Below are 19,244 nucleotides of genomic sequence, written 5' to 3' on the forward strand. Positions count from 1 at the left end.
TGGTTGTAGCTGTTAAATACGCAGCTGATGATGTTGCCAGTGGTATGATGAGGTGTTGGATTCCCTCAGGGAACATGCTAGTGCCCAGCAGGACTCCTCCTGTCACAAGAACCAGTGTTTTACAGAGCAGGGAACCCGCTTGGCTGGGTTTTGTAGGAAGGATGTGCTGCAGGAGATAGGATGATATCCTCCTAGAAATGTTATTGTAGTTTATTCCAAAGAGGAGGTTTATTTAAGGGCACATTTCCCAAGTTTTTTGTGTGCTGGAAAAAGAAAAAAAAAAATTCTTTTTGCTTTGTTGTTTACACTATATGCTCATTATTACAAATTATTATATATATTTGATGAGAACTAGTTAAAAGATCCATTTGTAGTGCTGTGGTACCTCTACCCACTGAGTGTCTGACTTCAAAGCAAAAGTAAAGCGAAATGAGGACTGAAGCAAAGTCTGGAAGATTGAATGTGAGGCTTGTAGCATTCTGGAAAGGAAGGAAACATGGTACTAATGGATATAAAGTAGAAGCACAATATATTGATGCATTTTGTTAATTTACAGCAGCAAGATGGAATTTGGTGCAGTGCTTGGTGTAGTGTCATGACCAGTTGCCAAGTAATAGCAATAAAACTCTGCAGGTGCTCAGGGGTCTCATATATGATGATGGCAAATGTGATGATTTGGAAGTGACGTTTGTCTACAAGTGTCAATTGTGTGCAGGCTGCAGAGGCAAAGGGGTAATCAAGTGTTTTCTTGTAACTAGAAATAATAGGATAGAATTGAGGTATGGCAAAATTAGGTTTCATGTTAAAAGAAAGGCTCAAGCCACATTCTCTTTGTGTGAGAAGCTGTTTTGCAAGTGGCGTAGAAATTATTTTGTTACAGTTGTTCAGAACTAGGACTGGATGATAAATTAATATTTTAATTTTTTAAAAAGGTGTTTTGTTTGAAGTAGGATCCTTGATAGAGGCAGGAAGGGGATGACTTCATGTCTCCATCATTTTCTTACTTTCAGACAACAATACAGAACCACTCCAGCAGACTGAAAGCTCATTAAATTGAAAACAAATGCCAAATATATGAACCTCATTGTTATTTTTCTTCCTGTTGGTGAAAATGTTTTCTGATGCTCACGTGTGGTGTGATAGAAATGTTGTGAGGATAGGCATTTAAGAAATCTGCAGTGAAAGGAGGTACCTGTGACTCTGGATCTCTGCTTGTACTGATGGAGTCTGGCCATAAGGAGCTTGGGGTGATTCCTACTGAAGGTGTGTGTCTTCTCACCCCACGTGGGACAGGTGGCTTTCTCCACTGTTGTCAGCGAGATATAGATTTGTTGTGTTTATTTGGGACATGGATCTTAAAAATTAAAGGGAGATTTATCTTTTTTTTTTTTTTCTTCCACTGTAGGAAAGGAAATAGAATTACAGGCCTTTATCAGCATCAACCTCATGTTTGTACCTGTAGGAGCCTCTGTTAAATCCTCACTGTCAGTTTTACCCCAACTTGCTCATCATATTATTGATATCCATTAAAGCCCTCATCCTAGCTAAAATATTTCCCTCTGTCATCTTCTGTGGGTAGAAATATTTCTACGTATATGAAAATCTTGGCTGTGTTGCAATTTCTTGCATCCTGGATTATTTTTAGACTCAAGTTCTCTGGTTTGCTTTTCTAGGATCCCCACGCTGAAGAGTTTGAAGACAAAGAATGGATGTTTGTCATAGAGAATGTAAGTTGGAATGTTGTTATGGGTTTTTTATACATATAAGACTTAATCTTTTAAAAATATTAAAAGGTGTTCAAATGCTGAAAAGGGCTTCAGTAAAATTTGAGCTGCTGAACCACAATAAAGCCTTACTCTGTAGTAATGAAGGCTTATTAAAATACCTATTGTTACGTTACAATTAAAACACAGGAGAGGGGGAGTAGTATACTGCATACTTAAATTCCTTCCCTGTAAGCATCAGCCTGCCTTGCATTTATTTGCCATGAGCAATGGAGTAAACAAATTAGAGCTGGGCTATGACTCACTGTTTTGTGGGTTATGACACATTATTTTTGTATGAGCAGGGGAGTGAACAAGTCAGAGCTGGGTTATGACATCTCTACATCCCCAATGGGAGTACCTGGGTTTGAGTGCCTCTCTTTAGTGGAGAGCACAGGTTCATTGCATGCATTTTATAGGTGAATGGGTTGAGGCAGGGTGGGAAGGTGGGACTAGCCCTGGTCACATAGTTACAAGCGTGAGTCATGATGTGCTCCCTGAGATCCCAATCCCGCCCACGGCATGGGGAAACCGGCTTGTGCACCAAGTGAAAAACCAGAAACTGGCTCCTATGAATCTCTGACTTCTCCAAGTCAGGAGCCCCCAGAACTTCAGGGACAGCTGAGCTCCTGAGGGCTGTACAAACAACACACTTTGCCAAACAGCAATGCTTAACACTGCATAGAGCAAGTCCTTCATGAAGTACTTTTTTCCTTTCCCTTCTCTGTGTTGGGCAGCAGCTTCCGCTCTGGGGCTGCCTCGGCTGAGAAAAGGGGAAGCTGCTTTACGTGGAGTTTTCTTGAAATGGAAACTTCTTTTTGGAATACATTTTAAAGGATTGTGGCATCGAGACAGAGTGTTTATTGCTCATTAATATCGTTTCATTATGGACTGTTTCTCAGTCACATTATTTACTTTTTGTGTTGTTTTTAAACAGACAAAAAAATTGCTCTTCTACCAGGTTATAGTAGTACCACATAGCACTGAAGCGTGGGGAAGCAATGGATTTTGCATGTTATCTTTTTTTACCTAAAGAAGCTTTTTTCTTATCAATATCAGAAGTGCTTTGGATCCAAAGCTAAAGTTTATTCTAATCACCAGTAAGTGAACATTTGGAAGGGCTGAAACCAAAGTGCTTTATTTATACTTTTGTTTTTGAATGTCAAGTTTCTATTTTCACTTACAAGACTTGTGAACGCAGAACACAGTTTAGTTACTGTTTCCTGGAGTTTCCTTTTCTTTCTCACTTAGTTTATTTTAGTCAGGGAAGTCTCCATCCCCAATTGTCACTGTACAAGTAACTCTGAATAAAACAATGTCAGTGTATTTCTCAGCCAAACCCTCTGGGTATAGTTGGATTTCCTGTGATGTTGCAGCAGATTTTTTTGTTTCAGAAGGTTATATGGGGCGTGTGGACTGACTTCATGTCCTGCTTTCTAACGTGTTGCTTTTTTCATGTCAGCCTGTTCCATATAGAGGTGGCAGTAGTGCATCTGCTCTGTGCTGTTCCTGCTTTCTGCCTCACGCCTTTGCTGAACAGTGAGGGAGTAATCTTTTGTTATGTGCAAACTTCTTTACAACCTCAGTTATGCTCTTAGTTCATCTCACAAGAACTGTCAAATAGTCATCAGTAGGTAGATATTTATTCCTTGATTTTGGAGGATATAGAAATGGTATTCTCAGAATAATAAGTTTAGTAAATAGTTTTACTGCATAAATTATTGAGAGCTAAAGCGACTATAAAACTGATTGCTTTCCATCACCTCTTTTTTTTTTTTTTTTAAATACTGGAAGATACAGAGAAACTCTTTTCCCAGAGTAACAGCTCCACTTAGTGGTGGATGAAAACATGTTCATCGGTTTGAGCAAGTGACAAATGATCTGGCTGACATCTCAGAGCATGTAACACCAGCCTGTTAGAAATCGGGGAGCCGGGGAGGCAGGAGGTTTATGTCCTCGCTCCCTAAATTGTAAACATTTACTCACTTCGGGCCCAAGCAAGGGGACACTTACAGTCCTTCGAGACCTTTTCCTTTCTGTCTGAGGATGTTCTCTGCCCTGAGAGGCTGCAGGGTTTCCCTCCCACCTTAGTCAGAAGCACTCAGAACACAAAATACTGAAGTCCGAAAGCTTATGGATGTGCTTTAATTGTGAAACTGCCTGAATTCTGCTAAAAATGCTGAGTTTTTTTTATTAGTAGTATTAAAAGTCAATCTCCAAAATAATTTTGTAATGCTTTAGCATGGCTGAGCAAAGATCAGCTAAAAGAGATATTCAGCTGCAGTTAGATGCCTCTGCTGGCAGATGCTACCAAATTCAAAACAAAATTATTCTGCCCTTTCAGAGGGCTTTTTAAGTAGTGGTGAGGTGATTTGTGCAAGATAACTATGTTGTAAATTAAAATGAAGCAAGATAGTTGGTTTCTTTGTGGCTATTTTCTTGTTTGGGCTATATGTACATTACTTCATGACCTTGAGTATTGTAAGATTTTTTTTTTCCTAACTGTATTTTTATTGTCTGAGTCACTCTGTGTTTTTATTCTAGTAAGTGAACTTTTTTATCTACTGTATGTCTAATCCATAAATAGTTGGATCATAGAGCAGTTTCTTATATAAATCTTGATATTAATTTTCTATCAGCCTCTTCCATGTCTTTATCTCCTTCACAGCTGCATTCTTTGGATATTTACTGATAACTTTCTTGTCTCTATCTTCATCTCTCTTCAACCACACTCTGCGTAATTAATTATTTGCTTTTTCTTGACAAGACAGTTCTTGGAATTCTCTTGGGATTTTTTATATTCTTTTGGATAATAACATCGGATGTTCAGGTTGGCTGTTGCAAGTAGGATAGCAAGAAATTCGTAACTGGGAATACGAGTCAAAACATGGCAAAGCACATAATAACATCCTCTGAGGAGGATGTTTGCTTGTTTACTGACAGCTTTGTAGACAGCTACCTCCTACATTCTTAAATGAAACTGGAAGATTCATAGAATGTTTTCAGACTTGGTCTATGAAACAACTTTTCTGGCTTTTTGTCAAAAATATTTTTTTTGAACCCAGGTTTGTATCTCTAATAGCTCATAAACGGCATACTGATAGTTTCCCATGTTCACAGTAGGGTTCTCCATCTTCCCTCCTGTGCCTGTGTTTCACCTTTGTCTATGGGTTGTTCACAGGGCTCAGGCTTGTGAGCGAGCCCTTTCCAGTAGCATTGATGGAATTGAGGCACTGGCAATCATTGCTGTGTCCCTGATACCAACTGTATTCCTCTTTTTATGTAGCAGGCCCATTAACACACGGTCTTTGCTTAGAACAAAAGAGGAAATCCCAGACCTACTAATTTGGCAGATGAATGGAGAAGAATGGCTCACCTGTTTTTGAAGCTTTGCTCATAGATTCATGTAAGCTGTGGCTGGAGGCAGCCTCACCTGACTTGTAATGTTGCCTCAAGGCAGCGTAATTCCAGACAAACACTTACCTAAACTGTTTTAAAAATTTTTTAAGATGGTCTCTCTGTAGAATTGCCAGCCAGCCTCCTCCAGTCCTCCATTGTCCTGCTTGTTGAGAATCGTTCTGACCCAGATCTTTGTTGATACAGTTTCAGGCTGCTGCTTTACAGCCTTGGAGAACAGATTCTGCTTTCCATCTGGCTGGAGGCTCCCTCCTTCTCATCTCTGACTAATCAACCCCAATAATGTGATCGTGGTTACATATGGGATTTCATTTCCCATGTTTGCATTAGCAGATCATTAGCATTCCCTTTCCATGGACTCATTTATGAGAGGGAGTGCTCAGTGTCCTGCTCTGCTCCTGCTACCCTTTGCTTTCAGGGACTAGCAGCACCCAGCTCTGCCTGCACACCATCACCTGCCTGGAGGAGCATTCCAGGCAGCATTTCCAGGCTATTCTTGTATTGAGATCTTGGAAACTGAAATAACTACTGCATCTGTCCTTTCTAGAGAGTCTTCCAAAATGTTTCTTTGCTGTTTTAGACCACAGTTTTGTAATGGTCCCTTTTTTAATATTAAGGTAATATGTGGTGAAAAAAACCCACGCCAACATTTCAAGCTTGACAGGATGTCAGATGTACATCCTTCTGCGAGACACAACTATGCTTCCAGTAATTTTTTTAAATCTTAACCAATAAAGATATTCTAAGTGGTTTCTCCAGGATAATGTGTCCAATGGAACTGCTGAAATGAGAGAAAAAAGGAGTTTAGAGTTTCCTGTTCATGCTAGCCTCCAGCAAAGAGTTATAAATACTGACAAGTTGAAGCTGAAAAAATGAGATCTGACTTTTCCTTCTGTCTGTCACTCTTGCATCCCTTCAGGAACCCCAACCCAAAAAGGGTTCTGAACTGGCCTCCATTCAAATGTCAGCAAAGCCTCTAAATGAAAGAAGCTTTAGGAAATGTTACTGAGCATTTGACATAATCCAGCTTCATTTTATTGCTACTAGTGTGTTGTTTTGTGGTTGTCATCCTCCAGTCCACCCTTCCCCCCATCGCTCCCGAAATTCTGCATCATGGTTGCTTATGATGATTTCTCATTTTGAATGCCCTGAAGCATGTTTTATCACTCACAGGTTTGGAGAGATTATTTCTCTCTCTTAAAATGCCTATCTATTATTTTTAGGCATGACAACACAAATAAAGGTGATAAATAGTGTGAAAGTAATGGGAAAAAGAGGGCAGGTGGATGGGATATAAAATGAATTTGTTTCTAGTCTTAAAGGAGACCAATTTTAAATATGATACAATAAAATGAGGTATTAGCAAGAAGTTAAGTTTTCATTAGATACAGCTCTGAATATGTTGTTTTCCAGATGAAGCTTTTCGAGAAATAGCTCATTTGAGTGGGAACAGTAATTAGCCCAGAATTTTTGTAAAATCATACTTCTTTTACTGAGTGGTTAAATTGCTTTTACTACAGCACTGCTGCAGCACTAACTCTGCAAGAGCAAGTTTTGCTTTATGTCCGAATGAAAGCCCAAGTCTGATCTTCCCACCTGTTTCTGGAAATAAATGTTGGGAAGCAAATGCCAGCATAACGTAGGGAATTGAAATTCTGACTCCTGCTGATGCCGTTTGCTGAAAGAACCTGGGGTAAAAGAATAGGATGATTCCTTATTTACTGCTCAGTTTCTATACCAGCACTTATTAAAAAATCGTGGCTATCTCTTCTAGTGCATGTGGGAGCTTAAGCTTAAATTGGCTATTTCCTTTGTTTTAGGAAAAAAATACTAAAAAACCCCTCTATGCATTCATTTTGTAATTTTTGCTTGAAATAAATTTTTGCTTAAAATAAGAATTGACCAGGTTAACCTTTTTCTGAATTAAATGTCTGCATTTAATATATTTAGAGTAGCTCATAGTTCAGACATGCTTTCCTGGTCCTTTAATTCCCCTGTCATATTCTGCTCTGTGTGATTATGTGAACTGTGACTGGCTGCCTGTGTAAATTAGGCCGAGTATTCTGGACTAGATAGAGCTAGGAATTAAATGCTGCTTTGTCAGCTGTCTCACTCTTGCTCTGCCTTAAATGTAATAGAGAATCAGAAAACTTGTTTTACTTTTAGTTTTTGCTTACATTAAATATTTAGCACTTTGTTCTAGTTGAGAAATCTCTGAGATTAGGTTTTTGGAGCAAAACTTGCAGAAATTGTCATCTTGATTGGTTGCTCTGGCTGTAAAGGAACCAGGGTACGAAATCTTCCTCTGAGGCCTGATCCTGTGCCTTTCAGTAATGCATTGTTGCTCCTTGTGTGCACCATGATGGCATTTCTGGGCAAATTTGACTAAAAGTGGAATATGATCATGGGCAGGGTCCTGATTTGGGAAAGGAACAGAAGAGAGGCTTGTGCACAGAGCAGATCACTTGGTTTTAGAGTGTCTGGGAGTGAGTCTCTTGTCTGTCCAGACCAACCCTATGGGGGTCGCTTACTTAAACAACCCCCTTGGATTTGGCATCTTCTCCGAAAAGTACAGAAGACAAAGGAAGTGGAATTTACACTTGAGTTCTACCAGAGAAATTTTACACCAAATGCTATAGGTCAAGTAAATTGCCACCTGTATTTAGGGCAAGTGTTACATGGGCAAGGCATGACTGTGGGTATTTTCCCCTCTATATGTTCCACCACACAGTAGAGGCATCAGCAGCCCTGATTTCAGGTAGGCATTGTGAGGGCAAGCACTACATAAGCTTTTCTGAACAACTCTGTCAATTAATTGATGTTTTGACCCACAGCCACCCCCATATCCCCAAGAAAAGCCTGGTAGTTGCTTCAAATGGTGCTCACTCAGGCCATGCTGCTTGATGTCTGCAATGTCATTTTCCTTTCAATCAAAACAAGGCTGTGCCCAGATCACCTGAAATTGGGACCAATATTAATCCTTTTTGTCATTAATATGTAATAATCTATTAAAGGAGAGCTAAGAGATGACAAAAATCTTATTTAAATGAGAATTTTAGAGAAATTGTTGAAATAACTTCCAATATCTAATTAACTTTTTACACTTTAAATACCTTTTTTTATCTTGAATGAGCATGAAATGTGAGTCCATCTAACTCCTCTCCACTGTATTTTTTTCAAAATTTTCTTTTGTTATTTGATCTTCATCTCCTAAATGAAATGCAGTGCCCAAACTGTCCTTTAAATAGTGTTGTTTCTGATGTTGTGTTAAGAGCTGCACTAAGTGGATCTACATCAAATATAATTTGGCAGATGATATGGCAGTTTTGAAAACTATATCATAACATTTCAGCTTAAAATTTTCTGGTGAAGGAGACATCTCATTTTTTCATCTTTATGCTACAGTCACATGGGAGAGTGTTGCAAGTGGCAGCTGGAGAGAGAAGGGCACTGGGCAGTGCAGCCTGGGTGTGAGGCACTGTAACATTTACAACAAATTTATACAGTTATTATTGATTCACAGTGGTAAAGTACAACTGTTTTCTAAATTGCTTAGAACCATTTTGTTTAGGTTTTTTGATGGGAGGTTATTTCCTGCTAGAAGAACATTTCACCTAATGCCGAGTGTACTGTGCGAGACAACTGATTGGAGTCGCTATCAGTGGTGTTCTTTGCCAGCTGGAGGGAGGAAGCTGATAAACAAGGCAGACAGCTTTGGAAACAAACCTCTAATACTACATTAGGCATGTTTTAAAACCAGCAGCGTGTTTCAGCCACTCTTAGCATATGTTTATTCATAGAAAATCAGCAGTAAAATACACTTTCCAGTGCATGCAAGAGCCAGAGTCTGCATGAGGTCGTTTCTCTTTCAGACATCAAATACAGAAGAGTGTCTTGGTAATTGTTTTACAGTGGGGTTCTAATCATACTCCAGGCATAAGCTGAGCCAGGCAACTTGCCTTTTAATAGAAAAGTATTTGCTTTTAAGCTTGTTCAGCTTGCCATGTTTTTTTCTGGTTTTATGTGTCTGAGCATGTTTTTACATCTCCGTACAGTCACAGCGATGTGTTTGTTCTCGATGTGGTTCAGAATATCATTATGTAAAATACCACTGTCTGGGGCAGCATTATGATGGATAAATCTCATTTTTGACCTGGTAGCTGTACAGTTTTAAAGCAGCATATGCTGCAGCCACGTAGTACGAAATATTCCAAGTAGAAAATGGAAAAAATGGCAATGCCTTTAATGAAAAATATTTTTGACATAAGTCACCTTCAAAGGCAGATAATCTGGGAGTCAAATTGAATATTTTGGTTGATTTGAGATAATACCTTGCAATTGCATGTGCTCAAGGTATGGAAATATGTGTCAAAAAAGAATTAAAATACCCATTATTGTGTAAAATGTAGCTCTGCATTAAGCAACTGGATAGGATTGTACATGCAAGCAGTTGTCATTTAACTGAGAGCATATTATTTAAAAATAGTGGCCACCAGGAGAACTGTAGCCAGCTGACAGGAAAATAAAGAGTTCTGGCCTCCTTAAAACCCTTGTTATTAGGAAAACCATCTGAGAGTGTAATAGCACTGAGTGTTATTGCCTTCAGTCTCTTATCTTTGGTTGTTAGCTGTCTTAATAGAGTCTAATGTAATAGAAATTAATTGACCTCCATAACTTAATTGATGCCATTTCATTAATTTCCCTCCCAGCATATTCTTCATTCTGAATTGATGCACGGTCATAATGTGTTTTTTATGTGAAGTTTCTCCTTTCTCATTGTTTTGCATTATATATGTATGGGCCACATTGCTTCTTGGACCTTGACAGGCAGCAGAAATGAGCTTTTTCTGTTTTAGCTTAGGTGTGGTGGCATCCTTAGTCTTGGCTGGAAAGATTGCCTGAATGAAATGGTATCGAAAAGTACCATAAAGGACATTTTGTAACTGTTCAGTATTTTCTCTGTTTCCATGTACTAGCATAAATGTAAGATGAAACTGGATTTCTGCCGAATTTGTGACCCATACAGAGTTGCATCCCTGAACTCAAAGGCTGCTGTTCTGAGCATAGTGGGCTGTATGTCCTGGTTCCTGCCAGGACAGGGTTAATTTTTGCAGAAGTCTGGAGGAGGCATGGCCAGCACCCAGAGGTTATTCTGTACCACCTCACCTCATTTTCCAGGGACAGAGGAAAGACTTTTTTCCAGTCAGCATCTGTTGCTGGGGGTTTAGGTGTGAGTAGTTCATTTCTTGTGCCCTCTGCCACTAGTGTTGTTGCTGTTTCTGTTGGTTTCCTTATCTCATTGCTGTTTCCAGTAAATTTTTCTTATCTCAACCTGTGATCTTATCATTTGTGCCTCCAATTCCCCTCTCCATCCTCTCCAGGAGGAAAGAGAGGGGGAGCGAACAAGCAACTCCGTGGTTTGGAGAGTCTCAGTGGGAGCACTAAATTGGGAAGTACCATTCCTAAACCACCACACTATACTTCAGCATTGTGTCTTACATTTTCCAGTGGCCTGAAAATATATATATATATATATATACACACCAAGCATCATTCATTTAAAGCCTGAAGATGATACAGTTCTGTGTTAAGTTACTTGTTACATAGTGTTTCTGTTTCTGGTGTGTTTTCTGTAGACCAGAACCAAGAACAAACTGACCTGTCCTTCCTGGCAGCATGGCAGAATGGCAGGCTGAGCAGGATGGACACCAGGTTCTCTAAGTTTGTTTTAATACCATGTGCAACACAGCCTGAGATAGGAAACTGCTATGTCTAACTCTGAGGACTTTGCTTGCTAAAAATAAATACACTTACTAGTTTTCAGAGATTTCTTTTAAAGACTCAGGTTTTTTATATATTTTTTATAATTTATACTGTAAGAGTATTTTGCTCAACAAAGGGTAAGATTAAAGAAACTCTCTAAATATTTGCTCCCTAAAGCACAACATCTCCATGAAACAGTCCCTTGTCACAGGAAGGCACTGCCCAAAAAAAGTCAAAGAACGCATCCAATATTTACCAAGTCTGAAGTGATGTTGAAAATTATGTGAAGAATTGTCTCTCTTAATTTATCAGTAAAGTAGGTCCCTGAAATGTAAATTAATTACTTTTTTTTTTCCCTGATGAAGAGTGAGGAGTTATTTGGAATGAGAGATTTGATAGTGCTTTCCACGTTTGAGTGCTAAATAAATTTAGAAAAGAAGTTCAAAAAGAACATAGAAATCAAGAGCCATCAAAATCTGTCTCTGACAAAACCTTATACTTTTTCACCTCTCTTCCCCACCCCCAGGTTGCTGGGTTTTGTTTTGGTTTGGGTTTTTCCCCCAGTGCTACTATTCTGGTATTTCCTTTTCTTCAGTATGTCTTTCCCTGAAAATGAAAAGTCCAAGATGCAAGACATGGCTTATGGCAATGGCATGGCAAGGTGAAACCAAGGGAGACTGTATGGTCAGGTACTGTGGGTAGAAGGGAGAACAGGAACAGAGGGAATGAGCTGTAGCTGGGCCAGTGGTATAAGAGTGAGGGAAATGCTCTTGCAGAAGTAGCTCCAATAAGTGCCCAAAGCCCCAGTGACAGAGGCGTTGGGTACTTGCTTCCAGGAGCAGCCACAGGAAGGAGTGTGATGAGTTTGGGAGGATTTAATCTATGTATTTGTCAAGGAAAGGACAAAATAACCCTAAAAATCTGTCAGCAAAGAATCAGTATAAAGTTTATGTGCTTGTTGTTCCATGAATCATCTGTATAAATGCTCCTCATAATTAGTTTTAATTCATATTACATAATTTTAATGACACAGTATAACCAAAGAATGTCATTTTATTAGGAAAGATTTGAGGTATTAAATAAATAAACTGCCTAAATAACTAGTATGGACACTATTAAGGAAAGGTATTATCTCAAAGAATATTCAAGATCTGTAGAACAATTTGGATGTTTCACCTGGGCTTCAGTGCAGCTTATTCCATCACTACCCACATCCTTCTCTGCAGTCTCCCCTTTGGATGAAGCAACTCTCTACTGCTTCATGAAACCAAGCTCTTTCTGTCTTTTTAATTTCTTAATTTCTCTTGCTCCTGTTGTGAAATACTTTGGGAAGTAGCTTAGCATCAGTTTGATTCTTGGTAATTTTTTCATTTTATTCCCCCCCACACCCTCCCCCCCAGTTCAGTCTTTGGAAGTTTGTGTACAGATTTTCTGTGAAGGGTTGTCATCATTTAGAAATGCTGCTCCCCAGTCTAGTGCTCCCACTGAGACTCTCCAAACCATGTGCTCCCCTCTCTACCCCCAAGGAGAGGATGGAGAGAAGATTGGAGACACAAAAGGTAAAGATCACAGGTTGAGATAATAACAGTGGTATAGAATGATCTCCTTGTCTCAGAAGAATTAGGGCCTCATTTGCCTTGAGCATTTCTTGAGCATGGACACTTCTTTGTCACTACCATAGGAAAAGTATGATTGAAGTTATGTCCTTAAAAAAGTCAGTGGATATGCTGGTGTGGTCATGGCTGTTCAGCTTGTTTGGCTGGTTGGCTTCGGAGACAAACCCTTTCAGAAATGAAGAGAATTGTGTCTGTCTTCATCAATTACATTCAAATCAAATTTTTTTGCAAGTGCAAGATGCAAGGTGTTATTTTAAGTAATAGCTGAGTTTCTGGAAGTCATAGTGTGGCTGGTCATGATCTGGTGAGACACAACTGGGTAAGCTTCAGTATCATCTGTACTATGCAAAACTTTTTTCCTGTAGTAGCAAAATCACCACAATTTTTAGAAAGACACCATTCTTTTTCACTGGAAAACATCTGTCTCAATGCACTGGAAAGTGAAAGGGAGGTGGAGAAAAGAAGGAAGTCAAGGGAGGTAATTCTGCCCTTCTCTGCAGTCCTGGAGAGGCCTCACCTGTAGTGCTGGGTCCAGTTCTGGTCTCTTCTGTACAAGAGTGAATCCAGTGGAGGGCTGTGGAGATGATGAGGGGACTGGAGCACCTCAGTTATGAGAAAAGGCTGCGGGAGCTGACCTGTTTAGCCTGGAGCAGACTGTGAGGGGTTCCTGTCGGTGTCTATCAGTATCTGAAGGAGGGTATCAAGAGGATGGAGCTGAACAATAGGATGAGAGGCAACAGGCAGACACTGGAACAAAGGAAGCCCTTCTTGAACATGAGGAAGAAAAGCTTTACTGTGACAGTGGCTGAGCTCTAGAAAGATTGCCTAGAGACCTGGAGTCTCCTTCACTTGAGATATTCAAAAGCCATCTGGGTTCAGTTCTGAGTAACATACTCTAGGGGACCCTGCTTGAGCAGAGAGGTTGGACTAGATGACCACACTATGGTTCCCTCCAGCCTTACCCATTCTGTGAATCTGTGTGGTTCTTTGGAAGTGTGTTTTAGTTTGGTTTTGGTTGGCTGTTCATTACCTGCCAGGCAAAGCTGAGTTGGAGTTGGGGCTGTGTATGGCGATAAACTATCCACGTGAAAAGGCCAGTTGTGTGGGTCAGATTGAATGCTTGTGCTGAAGAACAAGCTTCAAATTGCTCACTAATGCTGAAGACACTCCACACTATCACTGCAGGGAAGAGCTCTCACATTTTCTTCAAGTTCGGTATGAATATGGATTAACAAATAATCTTTAACTGAGTTTGATTTGAAACTGGGTACGGTGCCACAAGAAATTGTAATTAATCTCCACTCCCTGTATCACTCTTCTTGTACCATTGCTAGCTGGGAGGTTTTAGGGAGGTTATTAAGGCAGTTCGCCCCATGTCGTCTGGTGCACGATGGCAGAAACAATTCTGGAGCCCGTTGACCCAGAATGGTGAGAAACAGGAACGTCTTCGGCGTGATGGTGCCGGCAATTGGGCTGGACCTTAGAATTTAAAAGGAAGAAAATGACCACCATCTCTTAGCATCTGAATTTCCCCAAAAGCTTTAAATCATGGCAGAGTTTGATCCACCCCGTATAGTGTGTCCTGGTGAAACCCCTTGCAGAACACTGGCTTTGCATGGTGCTGGCAGTGTGCTACGACCACTTGATGGCAGCCTTTGATTTGGTACATGCCTCATTAGCCGTAGCACAGTGCAGTGTGGCTGTAGTATTTGTAATGGAATAACACGTAAGAACTAAAGACTGCAAGGTATCTGGTTAATGTAGAGATGAAATGAATGAAACAGCAAGGCTAAGCTTTCCTGACCCTTCATGAGAGAATAGATGAAAAAAGGAAGAATGAGGTATTGTGCCGAAGGGAGATGATGAAATTCAAGATCCACACACATAATCTCTGGCTCAGCCTCTGAAATGTTAATCCCTGGCTGGAATTATTTGAGCTGTAGATTGCAATTTATCATCAAAATGGCACTGTGTCAAACAATACTTCTTGTATGTGTGATGTTTAGAACTATCCAATTTTAATATAAAATGGTTCACAGAGCGCTGTCTAATGTTTAAGTAGCAACTCATTAAGCTCAGGATGTTTTTGCTTATTTCTGTAGACTTGTGGTGATCATATAGATTTCTATTCCACAGATTGCTCTTTGGGGCTTTTACTGGCCATATAGTGTATTTGAGGAAGTGACTTGTTTTGAGCAGAGCAGTGACAGCTGATGGGACTACTTGATAGTTATTCTAACACAAAGTGGCCAGGATGTTTGAGGTGCTCAGTTAATTTTTACAATGAAGAAATCTGCCAGAAGTTTGTTTTTGGCTTAAAAATCCCCAGGATTTGAGATTAATGTTTTGCCAAGTTGGGCAAACAATTATTTTGAGGTTACAAAAAATATTTTCTCATTATGTTTTACAAGCTAGAATGCCCTTCAGGTTTTTCTTTCTTTGCTTTTAAAGTATGCCAGTAGAGGGAGTAGAAAAATTACCATCCAGTAAGGATAAAATATTCAGCACTAAAATTCAGCCCTTTCTCCTTTAGAAATCTTACTGTAGTCTGTTACTGAAAGTAAAAGAAGATAAGCACGGTCCAGATAATTTCTGAAATGTAAGGCTGTGTGAAACAGCATAATTATTAGAGAAGAATGTTTAAATCCAAATATATATTTAGAAATATGAACTGCAGTTTTTTTCCCCTGGTTTGTTTGAAAATTACAGTGATTTTATTGGTGCAGCAAACCCCAACATGTTTTAGTGCATGCTAATTAATTCATTTCTCTGCATTTATTTTGAAAAGTGTCCTCTATATAAATGTGCAATTAAATTGTGTTAGACTTTCGCAAAAAGCTTAAAAACTGGGAGGGGCAGGGGGGAGGGCTGTTGCACGTCTTGCATTTTTTGCTTGGAAGAGGTGAGAGACTGAAGGAGGAGAAGGGAGGAAGCAGAGTGTGAACTGTGCCAGCCTGTCAAATTTATAATTCCTCTGTAGAAGTTGTTTCAGAAAGTGCTGAGATTTGAAGCAGAAACTGTTTGGGATCTTCCCATGTTTAAAAAGTCTCTTTCAACGTGGTGGTAATTAAAATTTCCTCTAAAAAACATGCCAGTATCAACAAGAGATTTTCCAAGTGTTTGGTGTGTTTGGTTAGCAGGTATATACCCAGCATTTGGGATCACAGGCCTGACTGAGCAGTCGTGATGGCTGTGAACTGAACTATGAAGGAGACATTTGTCTTGGAGTGGGACCTTTTGTGTTAATCCTTCCAACCTTTATATCCTAGCATTTCGTGATGATATTTAGTCAACAAATAACTTGTATTGTGCACTTGTGATCCCTCTCCACCAGCAATGGGTGACTGTGTGGAATAAGTATCAGTCTTAGATAAGAATTATTATTTTATTTTTTATTTTTCCTGCACTGTGGCCATTTTTCCTCAGAGGCTGGTGCTTAAGTGGCAGATATAGTTTCTAGATTGGTATTTATAAGTGGATGCTCAGGAGATGAATGTGATTACATTGAGTGTAGCTGTTTGTTTGTGCATGCAGTTGTTTTCTGTGCACCCAAGATAAACATGTTATCAGAGTATTTCTGAGCACAGATATTCATGTCTTAAAATCACACATAACAGTGAAGCTTTGCCGCTGCCTGCACAGCCCAAACACCCTGGGCACAGAGTATGTAAGCACAGTCACCGGAGTTGTTCTGCTTTAGAAAAGGTATTTTTCTGTGACTGCCTTTTGCACGTCTCTGTGGTGTGTGAGTTGCTGCATCAGGTTGCTGTTTTCTGGTTTTTGCTGCTGCACCAGCCCTGGTATTTTAGCTGTTCAGGCTTGTACTCACTGCCTTGCTGATGTTCTGCCTCTGTGTTAGTTCTGTGAGTTACAAGGAGACCAGGCATGTTTTCAGAAATGGGTATGGGACAACATTGCACAAGGGTATATTTTGTGCTGTAGCATCTATTTTTATTAGGTGGTTAAAGTTTTTGCAACTTAAAATCAATCACCCTTTAGTTGAGTCTATGGTGTTGGGGTTTTTTTGGCTTAAAAGTATGTTCTAAATGGTACATCTACTAGAATCAAGGAAGTTATGCTTAATTCTTTCGCATGGCTATGAAAGATAAAACCTGTGTTTGATAAATGAGGAGTTCAAATTTGGCTTGGTAATGGCCTTTTTACCTGGTATTTTGACCCCTACATTCTGTAGGAATTTGAGGATCCGATTTGATTAACTTAGGAACATTGAGCTATTTAAATGTTTGTTTAAACGAGATATACATACAAGATGCCTAATTAAGATTCGCGTGTTCCATTTTTCAGCATGGTGCTGATTAAACATAAAATCTGTCTTTAAACAAGAAATTGTGCAGAAGCAAGTCACAGCAAATCTTGATAGTGTTGTTTTGTGTTCTGGCTGGAAATGCTATGAAGTTGTTATAGAACAGCCTTTAGATTTGTCTGGGATGTGTACGTGGATTTCACTGTTAGGGTTTAAAAAATTATTTTCTTCTAAGTCAAGATTTCAAATTGCTGTACATAAAAGGAACAAAAGAGTTCTTTAACTTCTTGTCTCTGAATTTTTTATGAGTAATTCTTCTGTATTTTAGAGCTGCAGATACTGGGGGGGGGGGGGAATCCACATTTATGTACAGTGCCTGTGGATTTTTTTACTGAAGCACAGCTAATGGCTCTCACTAGAAGTTCCTTCTGAACTTACTGTGATATCTGACTTCTATATTTCTTTATAAGGAGTGTACTAAAAATAAATAGTGGCAATCAGTCTCTTCTAGGAATTTAACTTCAAGTTTATCTTTTGAAGGAATCCAAGTTTAAGTGCCTGAGCAAATTTTGACCGGATAGCATCAAACAGATTTCTGTTGTACATGTTGTGAGCTTCTGCATTCCTGAGCTAATTGGATGTAAAGTGTCACGTAGAATTGTAGTATCTGTTGGTGAACCTAGGCAGACAATAATAATTACTAGGTTGAAGTGTGTTTTCTGTGCAGTTGAAGCCCAACAGTATATCCTGGTTTTTATTTAGGATAGGTTTGGTTTAATGCTAGTTTACAATTATTACTCACAGGGCATTATCATTTCAGATCTGTGCATCTACTTTTAAGGTACGCCAATTGCTGTAATTAATTAAAGTGCTGCAGATGCTGCTGGTTAAGCCAATTTAAAGAACAGAGCGTGAATTTCCAGTTATGTGAGCTAGATAATGATAATGCCTTAACGTGGCAGTCACTCCTGTGAGCCAATTACTGCTCAGATAGCTGAAGCAGGGCTGTGGTTCACTCTCTGCCTCTGTCCATTCCGAGGATACACGTCTCCTTTTTATGCCTTTTGCTGCTGAGTAATCTCAGTTTTCCTCCTTGGTTGTGGGGTGGTCCGACTGACAGCTTTTACTCTTAATAAGCTTAGAGGTAATAATCCCAGTCCTGTAGGTCACATGTACAATATGCCTTTTAGTTTCATTTTTTCCTGCTCTAGTTTTGCCAAAGCATCAGGCTCCCTGTAATATTATATGAGTGCTATTGCTAACGGCCTGGGACTGAAGCACTACTTTCTAATAATTGATTAATGCAGATGTCTCGTAAGTGCTTTTATGTAGCAATAATTACGAGATTAAGCCTGCTTTGAGTTTTGAGTTTTTTGGTTTTGGTTTCTTTTTTTAATTTGCTTTTATTATGGAATATTTTTAAGTATGAATGGATAAAATATTAAGTTAATTAACATTGAGATTTTTTTCAAATCCGTAAGTTAGGTTAACTTCACAGACAAGAAGTAGAGAGGAAAATATTTCCATTCAAGGTACTCTGTATTTATTAATTTATTCTTGTGTTTGTTTTAGATGACAACATGATACATTAATAAATAAACCATTAACATCATCTTTGCCTTTTGTACACATGTGAACTTGTTTCTAGGGGAGCTTTAGAAATGCTGAAAGTACGTGTGCCTGTAACACTACAGGAATGTTCCTGATGTAACTGGAATGTGGAGAATAACATCTTTTAAAAGAATGTGTAAAAACTGATTATTTGAAACTGATATTTCCTTTATATCACTTATTTTTATGAGTTATAAATTATGCAAGTCTAATAATAATATATTTAGATATTTTTAAAAAGTGGGCAGTGGTATAATATGGGACATACTTGCTGTTTGACTTGCCAATGCCCAATTTCAAGTTTCAGACTTAGACTAGGGAGAGTCTGTGCCGTGAAACATGTCTGTATTTTCCAAGCCAGCCCTACGGTTGTGTCAGGTACATTTGAGCAGAGCTGCTAATGTATTAATACCCTCAGGAATGGCAGCCCCTTAGGACCGTGGAGTGGCTGAACCTGAAGAAAATGAGTGCAGCTGAGTTCATATGCAAAGTGGAGAGAGAGTGGAATTTTCCCAGAATCAGAGCAGAAAGAACAGGTTTTCTTCCTGGATTTGTAAACGTAAAGCCTTAAAGATCTGGGAGGCCTCAGACAGCCTGGGGTAGATGCGCAGAGAATGGGCCCTGGCGAGGAACAGGGGAACATTGTTTTGTAGTAGCTGAAGCTTGGGCCCAGACAGAGAAGGAGGAGGAAATTGGCTGCAAAGGAGAGTCCATAATTTCTGGGAGGGAGTGGAAGAGAACAGAGTGCACTACTTAGATGTCTCTGGCCTCATTCCAGAGAGTGGAAATAAAGACAAGAAAGTGCATGTG

The 19,244-nt window shown here is 39.4% G+C and overlaps 1 protein-coding gene across 18 annotated transcripts in view; it reads left to right on the forward strand.

Moving 5' to 3' along the window:
• Window positions 1-19,244, forward strand: part of EHBP1 (EH domain binding protein 1) — a 211,138-nt gene that overhangs the window by 46,100 nt on the left and 145,794 nt on the right. For all 18 annotated transcript variants that reach the window (XM_027663003.1, XM_027663002.1, XM_027663020.1 and 15 more), the window contains exon 5: window positions 1,674-1,727. In XM_027663003.1, coding sequence (XP_027518804.1) covers window positions 1,674-1,727 — 54 coding nt within the window. The remainder of the gene's footprint in view (window positions 1-1,673; window positions 1,728-19,244) is intronic.

The sequence above is a fragment of the Corapipo altera genome, unplaced genomic scaffold, assembly GCF_003945725.1.
Source record: "Corapipo altera isolate COAL_440 unplaced genomic scaffold, ASM394572v1 94, whole genome shotgun sequence".
In the NCBI taxonomy this organism is placed as follows: domain Eukaryota; kingdom Metazoa; phylum Chordata; class Aves; order Passeriformes; family Pipridae; genus Corapipo; species Corapipo altera.